The sequence below is a fragment of the Salvelinus fontinalis genome, chromosome 29 (assembly GCF_029448725.1).
Source record: "Salvelinus fontinalis isolate EN_2023a chromosome 29, ASM2944872v1, whole genome shotgun sequence".
NCBI classification, from domain to species: domain Eukaryota; kingdom Metazoa; phylum Chordata; class Actinopteri; order Salmoniformes; family Salmonidae; genus Salvelinus; species Salvelinus fontinalis.
Genome location: NC_074693.1, coordinates 1,079,672 through 1,101,888, shown reverse-complemented (window position 1 = coordinate 1,101,888; position 22,217 = coordinate 1,079,672). Strand labels below are relative to the sequence as shown.

The 22,217-nt window shown below is 44.5% G+C and overlaps 1 protein-coding gene across 7 annotated transcripts in view; it reads right to left on the bottom strand.

Annotated features, from left to right (window-relative positions):
- Positions 1-22,217, bottom strand: part of LOC129827316 (transcriptional regulator ATRX-like) — a 117,612-nt gene that overhangs the window by 89,098 nt on the left and 6,297 nt on the right. For 3 of the 7 annotated variants that reach the window (XM_055888050.1, XM_055888049.1, XM_055888051.1), the window contains exons 2-12: positions 18,366-18,511; positions 17,990-18,137; positions 17,402-17,494; positions 16,411-16,520; positions 10,008-10,075; positions 9,198-9,698; positions 6,972-9,091; positions 5,317-5,380; positions 3,125-3,258; positions 2,816-2,992; positions 109-365 (exon numbers count right to left, since the gene is read on the bottom strand). In XM_055888050.1, the coding sequence (XP_055744025.1) occupies positions 109-365; positions 2,816-2,992; positions 3,125-3,258; positions 5,317-5,380; positions 6,972-9,091; positions 9,198-9,698; positions 10,008-10,075; positions 16,411-16,520; positions 17,402-17,494; positions 17,990-18,137; positions 18,366-18,506 (3,813 nt within the window). In that variant the 5' untranslated portion in view covers positions 18,507-18,511. Of the gene's footprint in view, positions 1-108; positions 366-2,815; positions 2,993-3,124; positions 3,259-5,316; positions 5,381-6,971; positions 9,092-9,197; positions 9,699-10,007; positions 10,076-16,094; positions 16,146-16,410; positions 16,521-17,401; positions 17,495-17,989; positions 18,138-18,365; positions 18,512-22,217 lie in introns of those variants that run through there. The other 4 variants (XM_055888052.1, XM_055888054.1, XM_055888053.1 and 1 more) reach the window with 4 other exon arrangements.

The following is a 22,217-nucleotide window of genomic DNA, read 5'->3' as shown; positions in this document are numbered from 1 at the left end:
CCTTTCAACTTCAACCCCCAGGGAACTGACCAATCAATGAATTCCAGACCATATTCACAAATGTAGAATTGTTTAGGAGTAAGGAGAAGATCCTCTCCTTCCCGATACCTTCTCGTCAGATGAAGAATCCTGGACCTTGATGCGACGCCGTTTCTTCTTCTGGGCGTAGCTCCTCTCCTCCTTCTTCTTCTTCTTCTTCTTCTTCTTGGAGGAGCGAGTGGTCCTCCTGTGGCTACCGCCTTCCTTCTCAGACTCCGACTCCTCCTCTGACGACGATTCCTTCTCACTGATCTCCTCACTAACTCCTGACTCACTGCTGCTAGCTGCCTCCTTAAAGTCTGAGTCTGCTGAGTCATCACTACCCACTGGAGAGGGGGAGAGAAGAGGGGAGGAGAAGAGAAGACAGGGAGAGGTTAAGGGGAGTGAGAGAAAGAATGAGAGAGGAGAGGGAGAAAGAGAAAGAATGAGAGAGAGGAGAGGGAGAAAGAGGGGGATAGAGAGAGAGGCGGGAGGTAGAGTTGATTGAAAACAGTCATCAGTTTGCAGAGTAGGACTTTCATTCTGTTCCATAGGTGTTAACTTCTTATGGCTGAAGGGGCAGTATTGAGTAGCTTGGCTGAAAGGTGCACAGAGGTGCCCTGAATAAACGGCCTGCTCCTATGTCATAGTTGCTAATATATGCATATTATTAGTATTATGGGATAGAAAACACTCTGAAGTTTCACCACTTTAACTAAGACTGTCTCTGTGTTGGCTCTAGGATCATTTACCACTTTAACTAAGACTGTCTCTGTGTTGGCTCTAGGATCATTTACCTTTTTAACTAAGACTGTCTCTGTGTTGGCTCTAGGATCATTTACCACTTTAACTAAGACTGTCTCTGTTTTGGCTCTAGGATCATTTACCTTTTTAACCTGTTGAGGATGGGGGCGCTGTTGTGACTATTTATGCTAATCGTGTAATTTTTGAAACGGCTTCCCACAAAATCCTTGATCGTACAATATGCATATTATTATTATTATTGGATAGAAAACAGTCTATAGTTTCTATAGGAGTTGAAATTTTGTCTCTAAGTGGAACAGAGCCCATTCTACAGCAATTTCCCTGACATGGAGTCAGATTTCAGAAATTTTGGCCCCTGATCTGGAGTCAGTTAAAAGGGCACTGTTATTGCTATGAGTATACGGACACTGCTCACGTCTTCCCCTAGATGCCTTTACGTGATGACGATTTGAATGGGGTCGATTGCGCGTTCACAGGCACTACAAATTAAAAAACCCTGAGGCTAGTCACTCTTTTCTTGCTGCGTCATGCGCCTAGAGGACACCGACCCGCACCTGTTCCAAGCATTAGTGGAGGGAGTAATATTACTCGGGTCATGTTTCTACTTGTTATGGGAGTTAAAAACATCATAAGGTAGTTAATTTAAAGCGTTTTATAGCAATTTATATCCGTTTAGTGCGATTTTGGGACATTTATTTCTGAAACGCTGTGAATTGCTGGGCACGCTTCCAGTTCATCCCGAACGCAGTTGGCATTTCCACATGGCAAGAGGACAGCTTTCCACCAAAAGACGATTGGACCCAAGAAAGGATCCTTTGCCCAAGATACTGATGGAAGAACAGCTCAAAGTAGGACATTTTTATTATGATAAATCGTGTTTCTGTCGAAAAATGTTAGTGGCTTAGGACGCCATGTTTTTTGACGTAGCTTCGCTTGGCGCAAACTGTATTGAAAAGTAAGGATAATTTAAAAAATGTAATTCCGCGATTGTATTAAGAATTAAATTGTCTATCAATCCCTGTCCACCCTATATTTTTTAGTCACGTTTATGAGTATTTATGTATAAGAGTAGATCACTGTCTAAGTGGCGCACGGACATTTTCTCACCAGCTGGGCTACATTTCACATTGTCTAACCATGATTTTGGTGGCTAAATATAAACATTTTCGATCAAACTCTATATGGATTGTGTAATATGATGTTACAGGAGTGTCATCGGAAGAATTCTGAGAAGGTTAGTGAAAAAATTCATATATTTTGGCGATGTTGACGTTATCGCTCACTTTGGCTAGAATCAATGCTGGGCTGCTATGTGCTATGTGCTATGCTAATATAACGATTTATTGTGTTTTCGCTGTAAGACACTTAGAAAATCTGAAATATTGTCTGTATTCACAGGATCTGTGTCTTTCGATTAGTGTATGCTGTGTATTTTTACGAAATGTTTGATGATTAGTAAGTAGGTAAACACGTTGCTCAATGTAGTTTTTCTAGTCCATTTGTGACGGTGGGTGCAATTGTAACCTATGCCATATACCTGAAATATGCACTTTTTTCTAACAAAACCTATCCCATACCATAAATATGTTATCAGACTGTCATCTGATGAGTTTTTTTCTTGGTTAGGGGCTATAAATATCTTAGTTTAGCCGAATTGGTGATAGCTACTGGTGTTGGTGGACAAATAAAAGATGGTGGATTATGCTAATGTGTTTTTAGGTAATAGATGTACATCTTTACATATTGTGTCTTCCCTGTAAAACATTTTAAAAATCGGACATGTTGGCTGGATTCACAAGATCTGTGTCTTTCATTAGCTGTATTGGACTTTAATGTGTGAAAGTTAAATATTTTAAAAAAATATTTTTTTTTAATTTCGCGGCACTGGTTTTTCAGTGGGGGTGGGGGGGGAGTGCCGCTAGCGGCACCCTCATCCTAGACAGGTTAATACACCGGACGAGACAGACCGGGCCAGCTAGAGAGACCAGGCCAGCCAGCCAGACCGTGCCAAACAGCCAGACAGCCCTCGTACCTTTCCGTCTGGTCCTCTTGGTCTCCTTCTTCCCCTTGCTGGCTGGTTTCTCCTTCTCTCCCGACTCCACTTCGCACAGCGTCAGTTTGTGGCGGAGCAGCCGGTGGCGACGCCCCACACTCTTCTTCACATCCACGTCAGAGCCCCCTTCGTCATCATCGTCATCATCGTCTTCTTCTTTTGAGTGGAACAAGCAGTTATTTATGGTTTCTACATCTAGTCTAGTGACATAAACCATTAGTGGTGGAAAGAGGCACTGCAGAATCACTGTATCAACGAGTATGAAATTTAGAAGTGAATGTAGCTCACCCTCCTCCTCCTCCTCGCCTCCCTTCCCCTTCTTCTGTTCCTTCTCTTCTCCGTCTCCGTCCTCGTCAGAGCTCTCCTCCGCTCCTGAAGAGTAGTTAGCCTTGATCTGGGCCAGCAGCATCTTCTTGGCAATTCTATTAAGGAGGAAGACATTTAAATCAATGTTATTTGTCACATTCTCCGAATACAACAGGTGTAGTAGAGCTTAGTGAAATGCTTACTTACAAGCCCTTAAACAATGCAATTCAAGAAATAGAGTTAAAATATTCACAAAAAAACAATTACAACGAGGCTATATACAGGGGGTGCCGGTACCGAGTCAATATGCAGGGGTACAGGTTAGTTGATGTAATTTGTACCAGAAGGTAGGGGGTAAAGTGTCTATGCATAGATAATAAACAGCGTGTAGCAGCAGTGTAGATACAGCCTTTCAAAGCACTTCATGGCTACTGACGTGAGTGTGATGGGGCGGTACTCATTTAGGCAGGTTACCTTCGCTTTCTTGGGCACAGGGACTATGGTGATCTGCTTGAAACATGTAGGTATTACAGACTTGGTCAGGGAGAAGTTGAAAATGTCAGTGAAGACAGTTGCCAGTTGGTCCGCGTCTGAGTACACGTTGTGGAAATCCGTCTGGCCCAGCGGCCTTGTGAATGTTGACCCATTTAAAAGTCTTGCTCACATCGGCTACGGAGAGCGTGATCACAGTCATCCGGAACAGCTGGTGCTCTCATGCATGCTTCAGTGTTGCTTGCCTCGAAGCGAGCATAAAAGGCATTAAGCCCGTCTGGTAGGCTCGTGTCACTGGGCAGATCGTGGCTGGGATCCCCATTGTAGTTGTAATTGTTTGCAAGCCCTGCAACATCCGACGAGCATCAGAGCAGGTATAGTTGGATTCAATCTTAGTCCTGTATTGACTCTTGAAGCTTTACTTGTTTGATGGTTCGTTACAAACTTCCGGGTTAGAGTTCTGCTCCTTGAAAGCGGAAGCTCTAGCCTTTAGCTCAGTGCGGATGTTGCCTGTAATGCATGGCTTCTGGTTGGGATATGTACGTACGGTCACTGTGCGGACGACGTCGTCGATGCACCTATTGATGAAGCCGATGACTGAGTTGGTGTACTCATCAATGCCATTGGAGGAATCCCAGAACATATTCCAGTCTGTGCTAGCAAAACAGTTGTAGCATAGCATTCGCGTCATCTGACAACTTCGGTATTGAGCGAGTCACTGGTACTTCCTGCTTTAGTTTTTGCTTGTAAGTAGGAATCAGGAGGATAGAATTATGGTCATATTTGCCAAATGGAGGGCGGGGGAGAGCTTTGTATGTGGAGTAAAGGTGGTCTAGAGTTTAAAGTACCCAGCCACCAGGAGAGCATTTTCTTGTTTGCTTATACAACTGGTTGAGTGCAGTCTTAGTGCCAGCATCGGTTTGTGGTGGTAAATAAACGGCTACGAAAAATATAGATTAAAACTCTTGGTAGATAGTGTGGTCTACAGCTTATCATGAGGTACTCTACCTCAGGCGAGCAATACCTCGAGACTTCTTTAATATTAGACATCTCGCACCAGCTGTTGACAAATACACACCACCCTCGTCTTGCCGGACTTAGCTTCTCTGTCCTGCCGATGCACGGAAAACCCAGCCAACTGTATATTATCCATCTCGTCGTTGAGCCACGACTAGGATAGTCTTGAACGGAGCTCATCCAGTTTATTCTCCAGTGATTACACGTTGGCCAATAGAACAGATGGTAGAGGCGGATTACCCACTCGCAGACGAATTCTCACAAGGCACCCAGATCTCCACCCCTTGTACCTCCATCTTCTCTTAACACGAATTACGAGGATTTGGACCTGTTCTCGGAGAAGCAGTACATCCTTTGCGTCGGACTCATTAAAAAGTCTTTGTCCAGTCGAGGAATGTAATCGCTGTTCTGATATCCAGAAGCTCTTTTCGATCATAAGAGAAAGTAGCAGCAACATTATGTACAAAATAACACAACTGGTTAGGAGCCTGTAAAACAGCAGCCATCCCGTAAGTCAAGGAAATAAGGAAAGGAAAGGAAATAAGGAAAGGAAATAAGAAAAGGAAAGGAAATAAGGAAAGGAAATAAGATGTTTGTCAGCTGGTAGAGAAGCACGCAGTTCAGGACATATTTGGTTTGTCTTGAATGAAAATACTTTTTAATACCTGTTCTCTGGATCATCGTCCTCCTCATCAGCCATCTGAGAGGCGTCATGGTTACCTTCATCTCCTTCAGACACACAGAGAAGGGTCAGGGGTTAGAGACAGTGTTTTCCCATAAGAGACGGACGTCAGTTAATCAGCTACATTTTACACTTCAGATAAACTAGGATACTTTTAATTTAAAAGTCTTAGTTTGCCAGTCTGTTGGACCGTCTCCTGCTATAATGAATAATATGCATCTACTAGCCATCTATTGATAGGATAGTCCTGTCCGTCACAAAGCGAGAGATGACAGGGTAACGCATTCTGCCATATGTCCCGCCCCCCGGTACAATTTCTGCACACTGTGGTTGCAGTTTAATTTCCTTACAGAGCATGCTGGTGAATTAGAATGTAACGTAAATGGTAATGACGAGTGAAAATCCACTTGGCCTAATTGTTTTCTGGCACATGTATTTTCTTTGGCCTGTTTCACATAGCGAGCCACGCGGAGTCACGGCAGGCTATTTACTGTGCTTTGACAACTGAACAGCAAGTGTTGACTATTTTATAAAAGGTGAAGAACTGAATAAAGTTGATCTCCTATCCAAACAGTCTCTCGCCGGGCGCGCCGCTACACCCAAACATTTGAATGGATCAGGTTTTTCCCAGATATCAAAGTCTCCTGATGAGGTTTGAGCAATGATGTGGACTTAGAACATCCAATTAGTTGTTTAAGTATTTTAAAAAGTGTGATTTCGATATAAAAAACAGAAAAACTATAGAAAACGGAATTTGGGAAAGAAAATGGAATCAGACAAAATAAAAAACTAATTTTATAGGGTTCTAACTAATGATAATTTCACATGAATTAGGATATGTAAAATCAGAATGATAATACTGAAAACCTTGTAATTTGTTCAATGCAACCTTAATTTAATGAAGCTGGCTACTTAATTCATTTTTAATATAATACATCATTTAAAGAACAAACATCATTGGGCTAGCTCATATCTTGTAGTAAAACTTTAAAGACACCTAAACTCAAGAGAAGACAGGTTGAAATGTCTCATTTAGAAAATAATCCTGCTCATATCGGCCCAGATCGTATTCAAAACAACAATACAATGTCATTGAAATTGTAAAGTCTTTCTTTACCAGAGCTCTATATCTCTGTTCCTGGAGAGCTACAGGCCTGTAGGTTCACACTCAAACCCTAATCTAGCGCACCTGACTAATAATTAGCTGGTTGATAAACTGAATCATGTTCGGTTACAGCTGAGGTTCGAGTTACGACCTACAGGAGGGTATCTCTCCAGGAATCAAGGTTGGAGAGCCCTGTTCTACACAAAACCACAACTCATTCTTCCAATCTGGGAGGTAAACAAGAAAAAGTGTAAAATAATTTCACTGTCTATTTCAGAAGGAATCTGGTACATTCTAGAGTTCCTTTGGCCCAAAATGCCAACCCTGGGTGTCCAGCCTCAGACCCGGGGGCACCTGGCTGGCTACTTTTTCCATTTGGATGGCTACTCTATGTACTTGTAGAAAAAACTGCAGAGGTCAGGGGTTAATTCAGTGGAGTTTAGGTCAAGATGTATTGACAACACAGTGTACCATCTGCCTTGTAGAAACGGAGAGTCCAATATACAGCTTTCAGAAACGACACCTCTACTGACCTGAGGACTGGCGGAAGGTTCCCCTCCCTGCTACCACCGTCTCCTCCACGATGGGTTTAATCTTCTGCTGGTCTCCACTCTCCTCTCCAGACCCTCCTCCTCCCTCCTCCTCATCCTCCTCGTCATCAGACGATGAATCTTGTTGCTTGGCTCCTCGACCTCTGGCTTTGCGTTTCAGTTCGTACGACCGCCTCCGATCCCCGCCCTTCTTCTCCTTCTCCTCTCTTTCTTTCTTCACACGGCTGCTCCTCTGTTTCCCCGGCCCCAGTTTGCTGAGTCCCTTCATCTCCTTCTCCAGGTCAGAGTCGGAGTTAGAGGAGCCGTCCGAGTTCTTCTTCTTGGATGTCTTTTTGGCAGAAGCCGTGGAGGACTTCTTCTTCTTCTTCGCGTCTTCGTCTGAGTCGGACTCTGAGTTGTCTGAATCGTCGACTTTCAGTTTGCGTTTGGCCGCCAGCTTCTTCTCAGTCTTCACCTTGTCATTCTTCTCCTCCTCCTCTCCGTCTTTCTTGCTGAGTTTGAACTGGCACCTTTTGAAGCTCCTGTTGCCCTCGTTACCATCGGCGTCCTGCTGCGCGTCCTCGTCCGAGCTGCGTTCCACCGCTGCAGTCTGGAGCAGGATGTCCGGAACCTCGTCAGAGTCAGAGTCCACTTCTTGTTTAGAAGGGTCAGCGGTCACCTTGGTGGAGGCATTGCTCTGCTCCTCCTCCTCCTCCTCCTCCTCCTCCTCACGTTCCTTCTCCGAGCTGCCTTTGGTTCTACTCTTCAGCCTGCTGGGACTCTTGCCCTCTGAGTTGCTGTTCTCCTGAGAGGATTCGGCCATCTTGTTCTTCCCGTCCGGTGACTTCCTGAGAGGTGTGGTCTTTGTGCGGCTGGAGCGACGGCTGTCCTCCTCAGAGCCCGCACCTTCCTCCACCTCACTCTCCTCCTTCCCTCCATCCTTACTCCTCTCCTTCTCACCACTCTCCTTCTCCTTCCCTCCATCCTTACTCCTCTCCTTCCCTCCATCCTTACTCCTCTCCTTCCCTCCATCCTTACTCCTCTCCTTCCCTCCATCCTTACTCCTCACTTTCCCTCCATCCTTACTCCTCTCCCTCTCCTTCCCTCCATCCTTAATCCTCTCCCCCTCCTTCCCTCCATCCTTACTCCTCTCCTTCCCTCCATCTTTACTCTCCTCCTTCCCTCCATCCTCACTCTCCTTCTTCCCTCCATCCTCACTCTCCTCCTTCCCTCCATCCTCACTCTCCTCCTTCCCTCCATCCTCACTCTCCTCCTTCCCTCCATCCTCACTCCTCTCCTTCCCTCCATCCTCACTCTTCTCCTTCCCTCCATCCTTACTCTTCTCCTTCCCTCCATCCTTACTCTTCTCCTTCCCTCCATCCTTACTCCTCTCCTTCCCTCCATCCTTACTCCTCTCCTTCCCTCCATCCTTACTCCTCTCCTTCCCTCCATCCTTACTCCTCTCCTTCCCTCCATCCTTATCCTTGCTCTTAGACCTGGAGGTGCGTGTGGTAACCACAGGAACGGGCGTCAGCTTCACGATCAGGTTCTTCACCTTGGGCATGGCCTTCTCCTTATGGGTTTCAAGTGACTTCCTGTTTGAGCCGGCGGCGGGGCTCTCGGATTGGCTAGCAGCTGTGGGTTCCATGGCGTCGTTGCCGGGCGTTAACCCTGCGGAGTCCGCCAGACTCTCTACCATTTGGAAGAGCTCGTCAGGGACGGACGGCCCGACGGACGCAATGTCTTTATCCCGGTCACCCTCCTCTCCATCCTCCTCCTCTTCTTCTTCTTCTTCCTCCTCCTCCTCCACTTTCACTGCTGTCTGGTCTTTGGCCTGGCTGTCTGTCTCTGTGTCCGAGTGGTCCTGAGGCGTAGGGCTCCCCTCCATCTCTGCGTCCTCTGACAAGCCCCCATCCTCCTCTAGCTCCTTCCCATCTTCAGTGTCGGCCATTTTATCCTCTTCTGCCTCCTGTCCATCCTCAACCATGTTGTCAATCTGGTCGTGGCCGTCGGTGTTGGAGACAGCATCCCCGTTCTGCAGCCCCTGGTCCGGGGAAATGAACTGTGACTCCAAGTCCTCCTCTAGGGCAGCGTGGGCCTTCTTCAGATCAGCCAGAACAGACCTAGAGAGAGAGATAGATGGATGAATGGATAGATTAGCCAGAAGAACAGAATTGGGCTGCCTCACTTACTTTGTAGCAGTCATAATATTAACATGTGTTAGGATACCTGAAGGCCTTGAGGTGTCTGGTCCCGCTGCCACCTCCTCCTGCTCCCTGCTCCTCCTCAGCCTGCTGGATGAAATGGATGAAGGTGTTGTTGAGCCCTGTGGTCGTCTCAATCAGCTTCTTGGTCCTCTTCACAAGCTCCTTGGGGACTTTCAGGGTCTTATAGGAGAAGGTGAGGGTCCCTGACCCGTCTGAATGCTCCTTACCGTTCACCACAGCTTTACCATGGTGGTGGTGACCTTTACCCTTACTGTGCCCTTTCACCTCCCTCTCTTTCTTGCGTCCCGTACGCCAGAAGCTCTCCAGCTTGGTCATGATGTTGGAGCAGTTGGAGGCGATGTCTGAGAGGGGCTGAGGGCTGCAGATATAGCAGGACCATTTACTGTCGTCGTCGGTGATCATGGACAGCTCCTTGCGCCCCAGGTTACGCAGGATACACTTCTTACAGAAGGCGTTGTGGCAGTAGTCACAGCAGATCAGGTTGCCCCCTTCAGCACACCACCTTGGGGCGGAGTTAAGATAGCGAGGAAAGTCAACTTCAAAACGTGACGTATCTTAAATTGGGATTTGCAGCTGTTGTTGGGAAGTAATGAATCCTTCTAAAAAAAATGACAAAAGTAGTGCACTATATAGGGGATAGGGTACCAGTGGGGACATAGCCCTTGGTGTGGACTAAAATAGGTGCCGGGACTCTTCGAATGTAGGTACTCGTAATCGAGAGACAATATTGTACAAGAGGTGGCGACACTCAAGCAGTAGAACAGAGACCTTATGGCAGCTAGAACAACGGAGACCGTTTGAGGTGACCTACCTGCACTGTTCGTCCATGCCGTCCTCGTCTTTATTGATGTCATCGCTGGTGTAATACTTATAGCACGACTAGAGGAGAAGAAGACAACCAGGGAGGAACATAGTGATGCACAGATGTTACATTTTGGGCTGATAACGATATTGTCCTTGCCTAAATAAAACGATACCGATAACCGATATTTACAGTTTTAGCCTTTTAAGCATTCTAGTACAGTTAAATAGTTTGGACGCAGCGATCTAAGGCACTGCAAGAGGCGTCACTACAGTCCCTGGTTTGAATCCAGGCTGTATCACATCCGGACGTGATTGGGAGTCCCATAGGGCGGCACACAATTGGCCCAGCGTCGTCCGGGGTAGGCCGTTTTTGTAAATAATAATGTGTTCTTAACTGACTTGCCTAGTTAAATAAAGGTTACACACACCACACTGACCAAAAAGTTATTTTGTTGGCATTTCCGTATGTCCCCATTACCAGTAAAACAATCAAAACCTTTTTCTTTCACTTACTTACTCGTTGTTCATTTGTTCGGTCGTTTCATTCTCAACCAGGATCTCTATGGAACTCCGTTTGGGTCTTTGCGTGTCAAAAAATATACACTATTTGACGTGTTAAATAAGCTGGTTGACCGATCTGAATCAGGATCTGAATATGACTCCACGTCACATAATAATTGAACCGGTTCATTAAAAAATGTACGTAGTTACTACACATTGAATATCACTCATATTTCATGCCTCACAACGATTCATCGATACGTATGCTATGATGCTGGTAAAGTTGTCTCGCGTACCTACAGTTCTGGTCATAAAAAAAGCTAGCTAGCTAAACAATGTTCTCCCCCAAAAACATAGTAACACGACAATCTAGGCGTCATCTAAAATAACCCAAATGTATTGTGATTAATGGTGGTCGGACTATATAGCTAGGTGACTATTTACCTTGCTAACTATATAGCTAGGTGACTATTTACCTTGCTATCTGTATAGCTAGCTAACTATATAGCTAGGTGACTATTTACCTTGCTATCTGTATAGCTAGCTAACTTTATAGCTAGGTGTCATCATCTCAAATAACCCTAATGTATACGGCAGTTCTTATTTGATTAATGGTGGTCAGACTATATAGCTAGGTGACTATATAGCTAGCTAACTATATAGCTAGGTGGCGTCATCTAAAATAACCCTAATGTATACGGCAGTTCTTATTTGATTAATGGTGGTTTTCTATATAGCTAGGTGACTATATAGCTAGCTAACTATATAGCTAGGTGGCGTCATCTAAAATAACCCTAATTTATACGGCAGTTATTATTTGATTAATGGTGGTTGGACCCATCTATGTGAAGCTAGCCAAAATAAGGAGTAGCCACAAGTGGAATTTGCGGTTAGCCTTCAAAATAAAAGGCATAATTCTACAATATGTATTCATTTGCATCATTGTTAATTACATACTTTTATTTTGAAGGCAAACCACAGATTCCACTATTGTGCCTAATCCTTATTGTGGCTAGCTTCATAACACATAAGCCGGCCCGATCGAGCCTCACTAGCCAGATGAAGCTAGCTTTGGGCAACAGGGTTAAGTAGCTGGCTAGCGATATATTTTCACAAACTGAAGTTCATTTTCAATAGGCGAACAACAATACTCACAAGGATTCCTAAATCATTGCTAAGAATAATGAAAATGACTGCAGTTTCTACTGGTCATTGTTTTCAGGCTGGTTGTATTGGTGCTAGCTAGGTACCAAGCTAAAGCTAGCTAGCTACCCCAGAAGTTGCGGTCAAACAAATGATGCTTTATTAACAATAACAGTATTGTATTAACACATAGCTGTTTTGTTTGTTTGCAGACTTTTGTTGTACAGCTTTAACACAGTGCTATTGTATATTTTTTGACACGCAAAGACCCACACGGCGTTCCATAGTATGTCGTGAAGCTAATAGCAGTGACGCTATTACTGTGTAACTGCGGTAGGGAAACATCTGAAAAATAGCGCACTAGTGTGTACCGGTGATCAACCAGTCGGCGAAAGCCAACATCACCCACGACAGAGAAGGGTTGATTGTCAAGGGCAATGAATTCCATTATCTTGGCGTTATGGATTTCGACCTTTGAGTTGTTACTCTTTCAAATGACTGCTCGAGATGTTGACGGCTCGATCCACATGTCAGACATTGTGGGCACGTGTAGCGCAACATTTTACGTGGCATCATTACGTCATGTACCTACGTTATATAGGTATGCACGTCAGCTTTGACATCGGTTTTGCACATGGGCGTTAAACTACACATAGATTCCGATATGTTCACCAATATATTGTGCATCCCTACTCCTAACCAACTGTGCTATTTTGTTTGGTTTTTCGCATTGTTTGTAACTTATTTTGTACATAATGTTGCTGCTACCGTCTCTTATGACCGAAAATATCTTCAGGACATCAGAACAGTGATTATTCACCTCGAAGGGATGGATCTATTTGTCTAACTTCTAGTGCGCATTGTCTAATATTAAAGAAGTCTCGAGGTATTGCTTTAGATTACCTCATGATAAGCTGTAGACCACACTATCTACCAAGAGAGTTTTCATTTTATATTTTTCGTAGCCGTCTATTTACCACCACAAACAAATGCTGGCACTAAGACCGCACTCAACCAGCTGTATAAGGCCATCAAACAGAGGAAAACAAACTCTAGACCACCTTTACTCCACATACAAAGCTCTCCCCCGCGTATATAGGTATGCACGTCAGCTTTGACATCGGTTTTGCACGCCGGCGCTAAAACTAGACATAGATTCCGATGTGTTCACTAGACATCGGTCAGATACCGATGTTGGCATTTTTAGCTACTACAGGTCTACCTCTATGGACAGTGTTGCAGGTGGATCTAAACTACTACAGGTCTACCTCTATGGACAGTGTTACAGGTGGATCTAAACTACTACAGGTCTACCTCTATGGACAGTGTTACAGGTGGATCTAAACTACTACAGGTCTACCTCTATGGACAGTGTTACAGGTGGATCTAAACTACTACAGGTCTACCTCTATGGACAGTGTTACAGGTGGATCTAAACTACTACAGGTCTACCTCTATGGGCAGTGTTACAGGTGGATCTAAACTACTACAGGTCTACCTCTATGGACAGTGTTGCAGGTGGATCTAAACTACTACAGGTCTACCTCTATGGACAGTGTTGCAGGTGGATCTAAACTACTACAGGTCTACCTCTATGGACAGTGTTACAGGTAGATCTAAACTACTACAGGTCTACCTCTATGGACAGTGTTGCAGGTGGATCTAAACTACTACAGGTCTACCTCTATGGACAGTGTTACAGGTGGATCTAAACTACTACAGGTCTACCTCTATGGACAGTGTTGCAGGTGGATCTAAACTACTACAGGTCTACCTCTATGGACAGTGTTGCAGGTGGATCTAAACTACTACAGGTCTACCTCTATGGACAGTGTTGCAGGTATCTCTAAACTACTACAGGTCTACCTCTATGGACAGTGTTACAGGACAGTGTTACAGGTGGATCTAAACTACTACAGGTCTACCTCTATGGACAGTGTTACAGGTGGATCTAAACTACTACAGGTCTACCTCTATGGACAGTGTTGCAGGTGGATCTAAACTACTACAGGTCTACCTCTATGGACAGTGTTGCAGGTGGATCTAAACTACTACAGGTCTACCTCTATGGACAGTGTTACAGGTGGATCTAAACTACTACAGGTCTACCTCTATGGACAGTGTTACAGGTGGATCTAAACTACTACAGGTCTACCTCTATGGACAGTGTTGCAGGTGGATCTAAACTACTACAGGTCTACCTCTATGGACAGTGTTACAGGTGGATCTAAACTACTACAGGTCTACCTCTATGGACAGTGTTGCTGCTTGTAGCGTCATACCCAAGAAGACTCAAGGCTGCAATCGCTTCAACAATATACTGAGTAAAGGGTCTGAATACTTATGTAAATGTGATATTTCCATTTATAGACCTATGTCATGCAATAAAATGCAAATGAATTACTTAAAAATCATACAATGCGATTTTCTGGATTTTTGTTTTAGATTCCGTCTCTCACAGTTGAAGTGTACCTATGATAAAGATTAAAATTACAGACCTCTACATGCTTAGTAAGTAGGAAAACCTGCAAAATCGGCAGTGTATCAAATTCTCCCCACTGAATATGTACACTGCTCAAAAAAATAAAGGGAACACTAAAATAACACATCCTAGATCTGAATGAATGAAATATTCTTATTAAATACTTTTTTCTTTACATAGTTGAATGTGCTGACAACAAAATCACACAAAAATTATCAATGGAAATCAAATTTATAAACCCATGGAGGTCTGGATTTGGAGTCACACTCAAAATTAAAGTGGAAAACCACACTACAGGCTGATCCAACTTTGATGTAATGTCCTTAGAACAAGTCAAAATGAGGCTCAGTAGTGTGTGGCCTCCACGTGCCTGTATGACCTCCCTACAACGCCTGGGCATGCTCCTGATGAGGTGGCGGATGGTCTCCTGAGGGATCTCCTCCCAGACCTGGACTAAAGCATCCGCCAACTCCTGGACAGTCTGTGGTGCAACGTGGCGTTGTTGGATGGAGCGAGACATGATGTCCCAGATGTGCTCAATTGGATTCAGGTCTGGGGAACGGGCGGGCCAGTCCATAGCATCAATGCCTTCCTCTTGCAGGAACTGCTGACACACTCCAGACACATGAGGTCTAGCATTGTCTTGCATTAGGAGGAACCCAGGGCCAACCGCACCAGCATATGGTCTCACAAGGGGTCTGAGGATCTCATCGCGGTACCTAATGGCAGTCAGGCTACCTCTGGCGAGCACATGGAGGGCTGTGCAGCCCCCCAAAGAAATGCCACCCCACACCATGACTGACCCACCGCCAAACCGGTCATGCTGGAGGATGTTGCAGGCAGCAGAACGTTCTCCGCGGCGTCTCCAGACTCTGTCACATGTGCTCATGTGCTCAGTGTGAACCTGCTTTCATCTGTGAAGAGCACAGGGCGCCAGTGGCGAATTTGCCAATCTTGTTGTTCTCTGGAAAATGCCAAACGTCCTGCACGGTGTTGGGCTGTAAGCACAACCCCCACCTGTGGACGTCGGGCCCTCATACCACCCTCATGGAGTCTGTTTCTGACCGCTTGAGCAGACACATGCACATTTGTGGCCTGCTGGAGGTCATTTTGCAGGGCGCTGGCAGTGCACCTCCTTGCACAAAGGCGGAGCTAGCGGTCCTGCTGCTGGGTTGTTGCCCTCCTACGGCCTCCTCCACGTCTCTTGATGTACTGGCCTGTCTCCTGGTAGCACCTCCATGCTCTGGACACTACGCTGACAGACACAGCAAACCTTCTTGCCACAGCTCGCATTGATGTGCCATCCTGGATGAACTGCACTACCTGAGCCACTTGTGTGGGTTGTAGACTCCGTCTCATGCTACCACTAGAGTGAAAGCACCGCGAGCATTCAAAAGTGACCAAAACATCAGCCAGGAAGCATAGGAATGAGATGTGGTCTGTGGTCACCACCTGCAGAACCACTCCTTTATTGGGGGTGTCTTGCTAATTGCCTATAATTTCCACCTTTTGTCTATTCCATTTGCACAACAGCATGTGAAATTTATTGTCAATCAGTGTTGCTTCCTAAGTGGACAGTTTGATTTCACAGAAGTGTGATTGACTTGGAATTACATTGTGTTGTTTAAGTGTTCCCTTTATTTTTTTGAGCAGTGTATATATGGCCCAACCCTAAAGGAGCATGGTGGTGCTCAGACAGAGAGAAAGACAGGCAGACAGAGAGAAAGACAGGCAGACAGAGAGAAAGACAGGCAGACAGAGAGAAAGACAGGCAGACAGAGAGAAAGACAGGCAGAGACAATCATCCCACAATCAGACTAAAAGAGAGGAAAGGATATGTGTGAAAGACAGACACAGACAGATAGACAGAATTTTGATAGAGAGACAGACAGACAGATGGAAAGATGTCTAGCCCGATAGGAGAGACAGATGAAAGACAGACAGACAGGGTGTTGCAGGTGTATCTACCTTGCAGAGGAGCACATGGAGCATGGGGTGCTCAAACAGAGAGAGAAAGACAGACAGACAGAGACAGGGGGCAGACAGAGGGGGCAGGTGAAGGTGTATCTACCTTGCAGAGGAGCACATGGAGCATGGGGTGCTCAAACAGAGAGAGAAAGACAGACAGACAGAGACAGGGGGCAGACAGAGGGGGCAGGTGAAGGTGTATCTACCTTGCAGAGGAGCACATGGAGCATGGGGTGCTCAAACAGAGAGAAAGACAGACAGGCAGAGACAGGGGGCAGACAGAGGGGGCAGGTGAAGGTGTTGCAGGTGTATCTACCTTGCAGAGGAGCACATGGAGCATGGGGTGCTCAAACACTGAGTGGCGCTGGAAGTGGTTAACCTGCTGTCCACAGGCGGTGCAGTCTATTCTCTCCTGCAGAGTGGTATCTGGATAAACACAGAGGAAGACCGGGACACAAACATGTTTCGTTTACATCCAATATCAATCCCAAACTGATTGATTTCATTAAACTGGTAACAGTTCTGGATATTAGGCTGTAGGAAGACCCATTCCTTGTCAAAAACCTGTTTAAGAAAACGATGGGAGCATTCAGACAGATGAAACAGTTTGCATGTGTTTATCTGACTATGGCACCCTGTTCCCTATATAGTGCACTACTTTAGACCAGGGCCCTATGGCACCCTGTTCCCTATATAGTGCACTACTTAAGACCAGGGCCTATGGCACCCTATATAGTGCACTACTTTAGACCAGGGCCCTATGGCACCCTGTTCCCTATATAGTGCACTACTTTAGACCAGGGCCTATGGCACCCTATATAGTGCACTACTTTAGACCAGGGCCCTATGGCACCCTGTTCCCTATATAGTGCACTACTTTTGACCAGGGCCCTATGGCACCCTATTCCCTATATAGTGCACTACTTTAGACCAGGGCCCTATGGCACCCTGTTCCCTATATAGTGCACTACTTTTGACCAGGGCCCTATTCCCTACATAGTGCACTACTTTTGACCAGGTGTTTATCATCCACTGGTTAGTAGTAGTGTGATATACACAGTGAGGAGACCAACCTGTGTTTTTGACTGAGGGGCCCCCCCTGGAGGGGGTCCCCACCCTGGGCTTGTGTCTGTGTGGGCCATATCTGAGTACTTGTAATTGCGTTCCAAATAGTAGGTATTTTGGGTATGCTAAACAAGTTTTATAGTATGTAAAATGTATAAATTGAGTATGCTTTTAAAAAATTCCATTTAAGTACAAAGTAGGTAATTGGGATTTTAGACATGGCCTGTGTGTGAGAGACGAACCTGTCTTTCTCCTTGAGAGGTCCACTCGGAGCTTCATGGCTCCTCTGCTCTCCTTGTTGTCAGTCCCAGCAGGAGGCCGTACCACCAACATGCCTGAAGTAGAGGACAAGCACTTAATGTTCATCCCAAATGGAACCCTATTCCCTACATAGTGCACTACTTTAGACCAGGGCCCTATTCCCTAGATAGTGCACTACTTTAGACCAGAGCCCTATTCCCCATGTAGTGCACTACTTTTGACCAGGGCCCAATGGCACCCTATATAGTGCACTACTTTTGACCAGGGCCCAATGGCACCCTATATAGTGCACTACTTTTGACCAGGGCCCAATGGCACCCTATATAGTGCACTACTTTAAACCAGGGCCCTATTCCCTATATAGTGCACTACTTTTGACCAGGGCCCTATGGCACCCTATTCCCTATATAGTGCACTACTTTTTTCACCACCACATAAACCTTGAACATCAACTCAGAATAGACCAGCAAAAACATTATCCACAAAGTGTGTAAATGCACCTTCTGGCTCCACAATGATATGAAGAGGCATTAAAACACATGCTGTCCCCGGGTCGTGGTAGACCTTACCATCTGAGGGGTTGTCAGAGTCCCCATCTTCCTGTCCACTCTGGTCCGAGGCGTCAGACTTATTCCCTCCAGTGTGCTTGGCTGCGACAGCAGGCTTCCTCTTGGTGTGAGAAGAGGAGGGTCTCTCAGTCTCTGCTGAGCTCCCAGGCTGAGGAGTAAACAGTCAACATGAGTCTAATGAAAAACCTCAGAATAGACCCTGAGTGATCGTCCTGTTATCTGCTACAGAAGCTACAGGCCGGCTATGTACCAAATGGCACCCTATCTAGTGCACTACTTTTAACCAGCTCTGGTAAGACATTAATGGTTTGTTCTCAGGTGGATACATTTGAAAAAGTGAGCAGGTAAATAGACAGACAATCTGATGTTGACCTACTTCCTCCTCCTCCATCATCTGGTCTGTAATCGGATGTTGATCTACTTCCTCCTCCTCCTCCTCCATCTGGTCTGTAATCGGATGTTGATCTACTTCCTCCTCCATCATCTGGTCTGTAGATTCAGTTGAGGCCTTACTCATTTTACCTGCCAACAACAAGAAATCCCACTATTAGGTCGGAAATTATACAATTAAAAAGGACGGGGGGGGGGTGAAGAGCGGACTAAATTACCATCAGGTTATAGGCTCTTTCCTTTTTGTAAGTAAAAGTTAAATCAGAAGCAAAACAGCCTGATCTTAACTTTTTAGGGATAGGGGGCAGCATTTTCACTTTGGATGAATAGCGTGCCCAGAGTGAACTGCCTCCTACTCTGTCCCAGATGCTAATATATGCATATTATTATTACTATTGGATAGAAAACACTCTGAAGTTTCTAAAACTGTTAGAATTATGTCTGTGAGTATAACAGAACTCATATGGCAGGCAAACTTCCAAACAGGAAGTGGAAATTCTGAGGCTGGTTGTTTTTCTATTCATCGCCTATTCAAATCCCAGTAAGATATGCATTTGTTTGCACTTCCTACGCCTTCCACTAGATGTCAACAGTCTGTAGAACATTGAACGAAGTTTATACTGTGATGTGGGACCGGATGGGAGGTGTTTCAGTCAGTGGTCTGGCAGATTGCCAGTTCCTGGTCACGCGCATTCCTCATGATATTGCCTTGCGTTCCATTACTTTTACAGACTCCGGTTGGAACGTTATTGGATATATATGATAACAACATCCTGAAGATTGATTATCTGCTTAGTTTGACAAGTTTATTCGACCTGTGGTATAACTTTTTGAAGTTTTCCGACGTTATGCGTGACTTGCACGAGCGTTTGGTTATGTGTACTAAACGCGCTAGCAAAAGTAGCTATTTGGACATAAATAATTGACATTATCGAACAAAACAACAATTTATTGTCGAACTAGGATTCCTGGGAATGCATTCTGATTAAGATTATCAAAGGTAAGGGAATATTTATGATGTAATTTCGTATTTCTGTCGACTCCAACATGGTGGAGAAATGTTGTTTCTATCTGAGCGTCGTCTCAGATTATTGCATGGTGTGTTTTTTCCGTAAAGTTTTTTTTAAATCTGACACAGCGGTTGCATTAAGAACAAGTGTATCTTTAATTCTGTGTAAAACATGTATCTTTCATCAAAGTGTATGATGAGTATTCCCGTTATTTCACGTGGCTCTCTGCAATTTCTCCAGATATTTTGGAGGTATTTCTGAACACGGCGCCAATGTAAACTAAGATTTTTGGATATAAATATGCACATTATCGAACAAAAAATACATGTATTGTGTAACATGATGTCCTATGAGTGTCATCTGATGAAGATCAATGGTTAGTGATTAATTTTATCTCTATTTCTGTTTTTGTGACTCCTATCTTTGGCTGGGAAAATGGCTGTGTTTTTTGAACTTGGTGGTGATCTAACATAATCATATGTTGTGTTTTCGCTGTAAAGCATTTATTTTTTTATTTTTTTTAAATCGGACACGATGGGTAGATTAACAAGATGTTTATCTTTCATTTGCTGTATTGGACTTGTTAATGTGTGAAAGTTACATATTTCAAAAAAATATTTGGGGATTTCCCGCGCTGCCTTTTCAGCGGAATGTTGTGGGGGGGGGGGGGGGTTCATAGAGATCAAGGGCTTTGTACCAAATGGCACCCTGTTCTCTATGGGCCCTGGCCAAATGGGGCGGCAGCGTAGCCTAGTGGTTAGAGCGTTGGACTAGTAACCGGAAGGTTGCAAGTTCAAATCCCCGAGCTGACAAGGTACAAATCTGTCGTTCTGCCCCTGAACAGGCAGTTAACCCACTGTTCCTAGGCCGTCATTGAAAATAAGAATTTGTTCTTAACTGACTTGCCTAGTTAAAAAAAAATGTAGTGCACTATTTAGGGAATAGGGTGCCATAGGGCCCTGGCCAAATGTAGTGCACTATTTAGGGAATAGGGTGCCATAGGGCCCTGGCCAAATGTAGTGCACTATTTAGGGAATAGGGTGCCATAGGGCCCTGGCCAAATGTAGTGCACTATTTAGGGAATAGGGTGCCATAGGGCCCTGGACCAAATGTAGTGCACTATTTAGGGAATAGGGTGCCATAGGGCCCTGGCCAAATGTAGTGCACTATTTAGGGAATAGGGTGCCATAGGGCCCTGGCAAAATGTAGTGCACTATTTAGGGAATAGGGTGCGAATTCAGATGCAACACTAGATATAATGTTAGCTGTTAGAAACTAAAGTTCACTAACAGCAAGGCTAGAATCTAAACTATAACTACTGTAACTGTATTCAGTACTGTACTCAACAAGCAGCCCGGCAGCACCAATGGGAGTTTGAGTGGAACTTTGGCTCTATTAAAATTGGACCTAAATAAGCCAGATTAGCCAGGCCCACTGTAAAAAACAACATAGAAATAAAAATCGGCATTCCGCCATTGTTTTTATGAACATGCGAAGTTAGCAACAATAGCCAGTAACTAGATAGTTCAAATCAAATGTTATTTGTCACTAGAACAACAGGTGTAGACTAACAGTGAAATGCTTCATAAACAACAGGTGTAGACTAACAGTGAAATGCTTCATAAACAACAGGTGTAGACTAACAGTGAAATGCTTCATAAACAACAGGTGTAGACTAACAGTGAAATGCTTCATAAACAACAGGTGTAGACTAACAGTGAAATGCTTCATAAACAACAGGTGTAGACTAACAGTGAAATGCTTCATAAACAACAGGTGTAGACTAACAGTGAAATGCTTCATGAACAACAGGTGTAGACTACCAGTGAAATGCTTCATAAACAACAGGTGTAGACTAACAGTGAAATGCTTCATGAACAACAGGTGTAGACTACCAGTGAAATGCTTGGTAAACAACAGGTGTAGACTAACAGTGAAATGCTTGGTAAACAACAGGTGTAGACTAACAGTGAAATGCTTGGTAAACAACAGGTGTAGACTAACAGTGAAATGCTTGGTAAACAACAGGTGTAGACTAACAGTGATATGCTTGGTAAACAACAGGTGTAGACTACCAGTGAAATGCTGACTGACGGTCGTTCCCAACAATACAGAGAGAAAGAAAATAGAGAAATAATAGAAAAGTAAAACACGTCAATGAGTAACCTGGCTAGAAACTAGAGTACCAGTACTGAGTCAATGAGTAACCTGACTATATACACAGAGTACCAGTACTGAGTCAATGAGTAACCTGACCAAATACACAGAGTACCAGTACTCAGTCAATGAGTAACTAGACTATATACACAGAGTACCAGTACTGAGTCAATGAGTAACTAGACTATATACACAGAGTACCAGTACTGAGTCAATGAGTAACCTGACTATATACACAGAGTACCAGTACTGAGTCAATGAGTAACTAGACTATATACACAGAGTACCAGTACTGAGTCAATGAGTAACCTGACTATATACACAGAGTACCAGTACTGAGTCAATGAGTAACCTGACTATATATACAGAGTACCAGTACTGAGTCAATGAGTAACCTGACTATATACACAGAGTACCAGTACTGAGTCAATGAGTAACCTGACTATATACACAGAGTACCAGTACTGAGTCAATGAGTAACCTGACTATATACACAGAGTACCAGTACTGAGTCAATGAGTAACCTGACTATATACACAGAGTACCAGTACTGAGTCAATGAGTAACCTGACTATATACACAGAGTACCAGTACTGAGTCAATGAGTAACCTGGATATATACACAGAGTACCAGTACTGAGTCAATGAGTAACCTGACTATATACACAGAG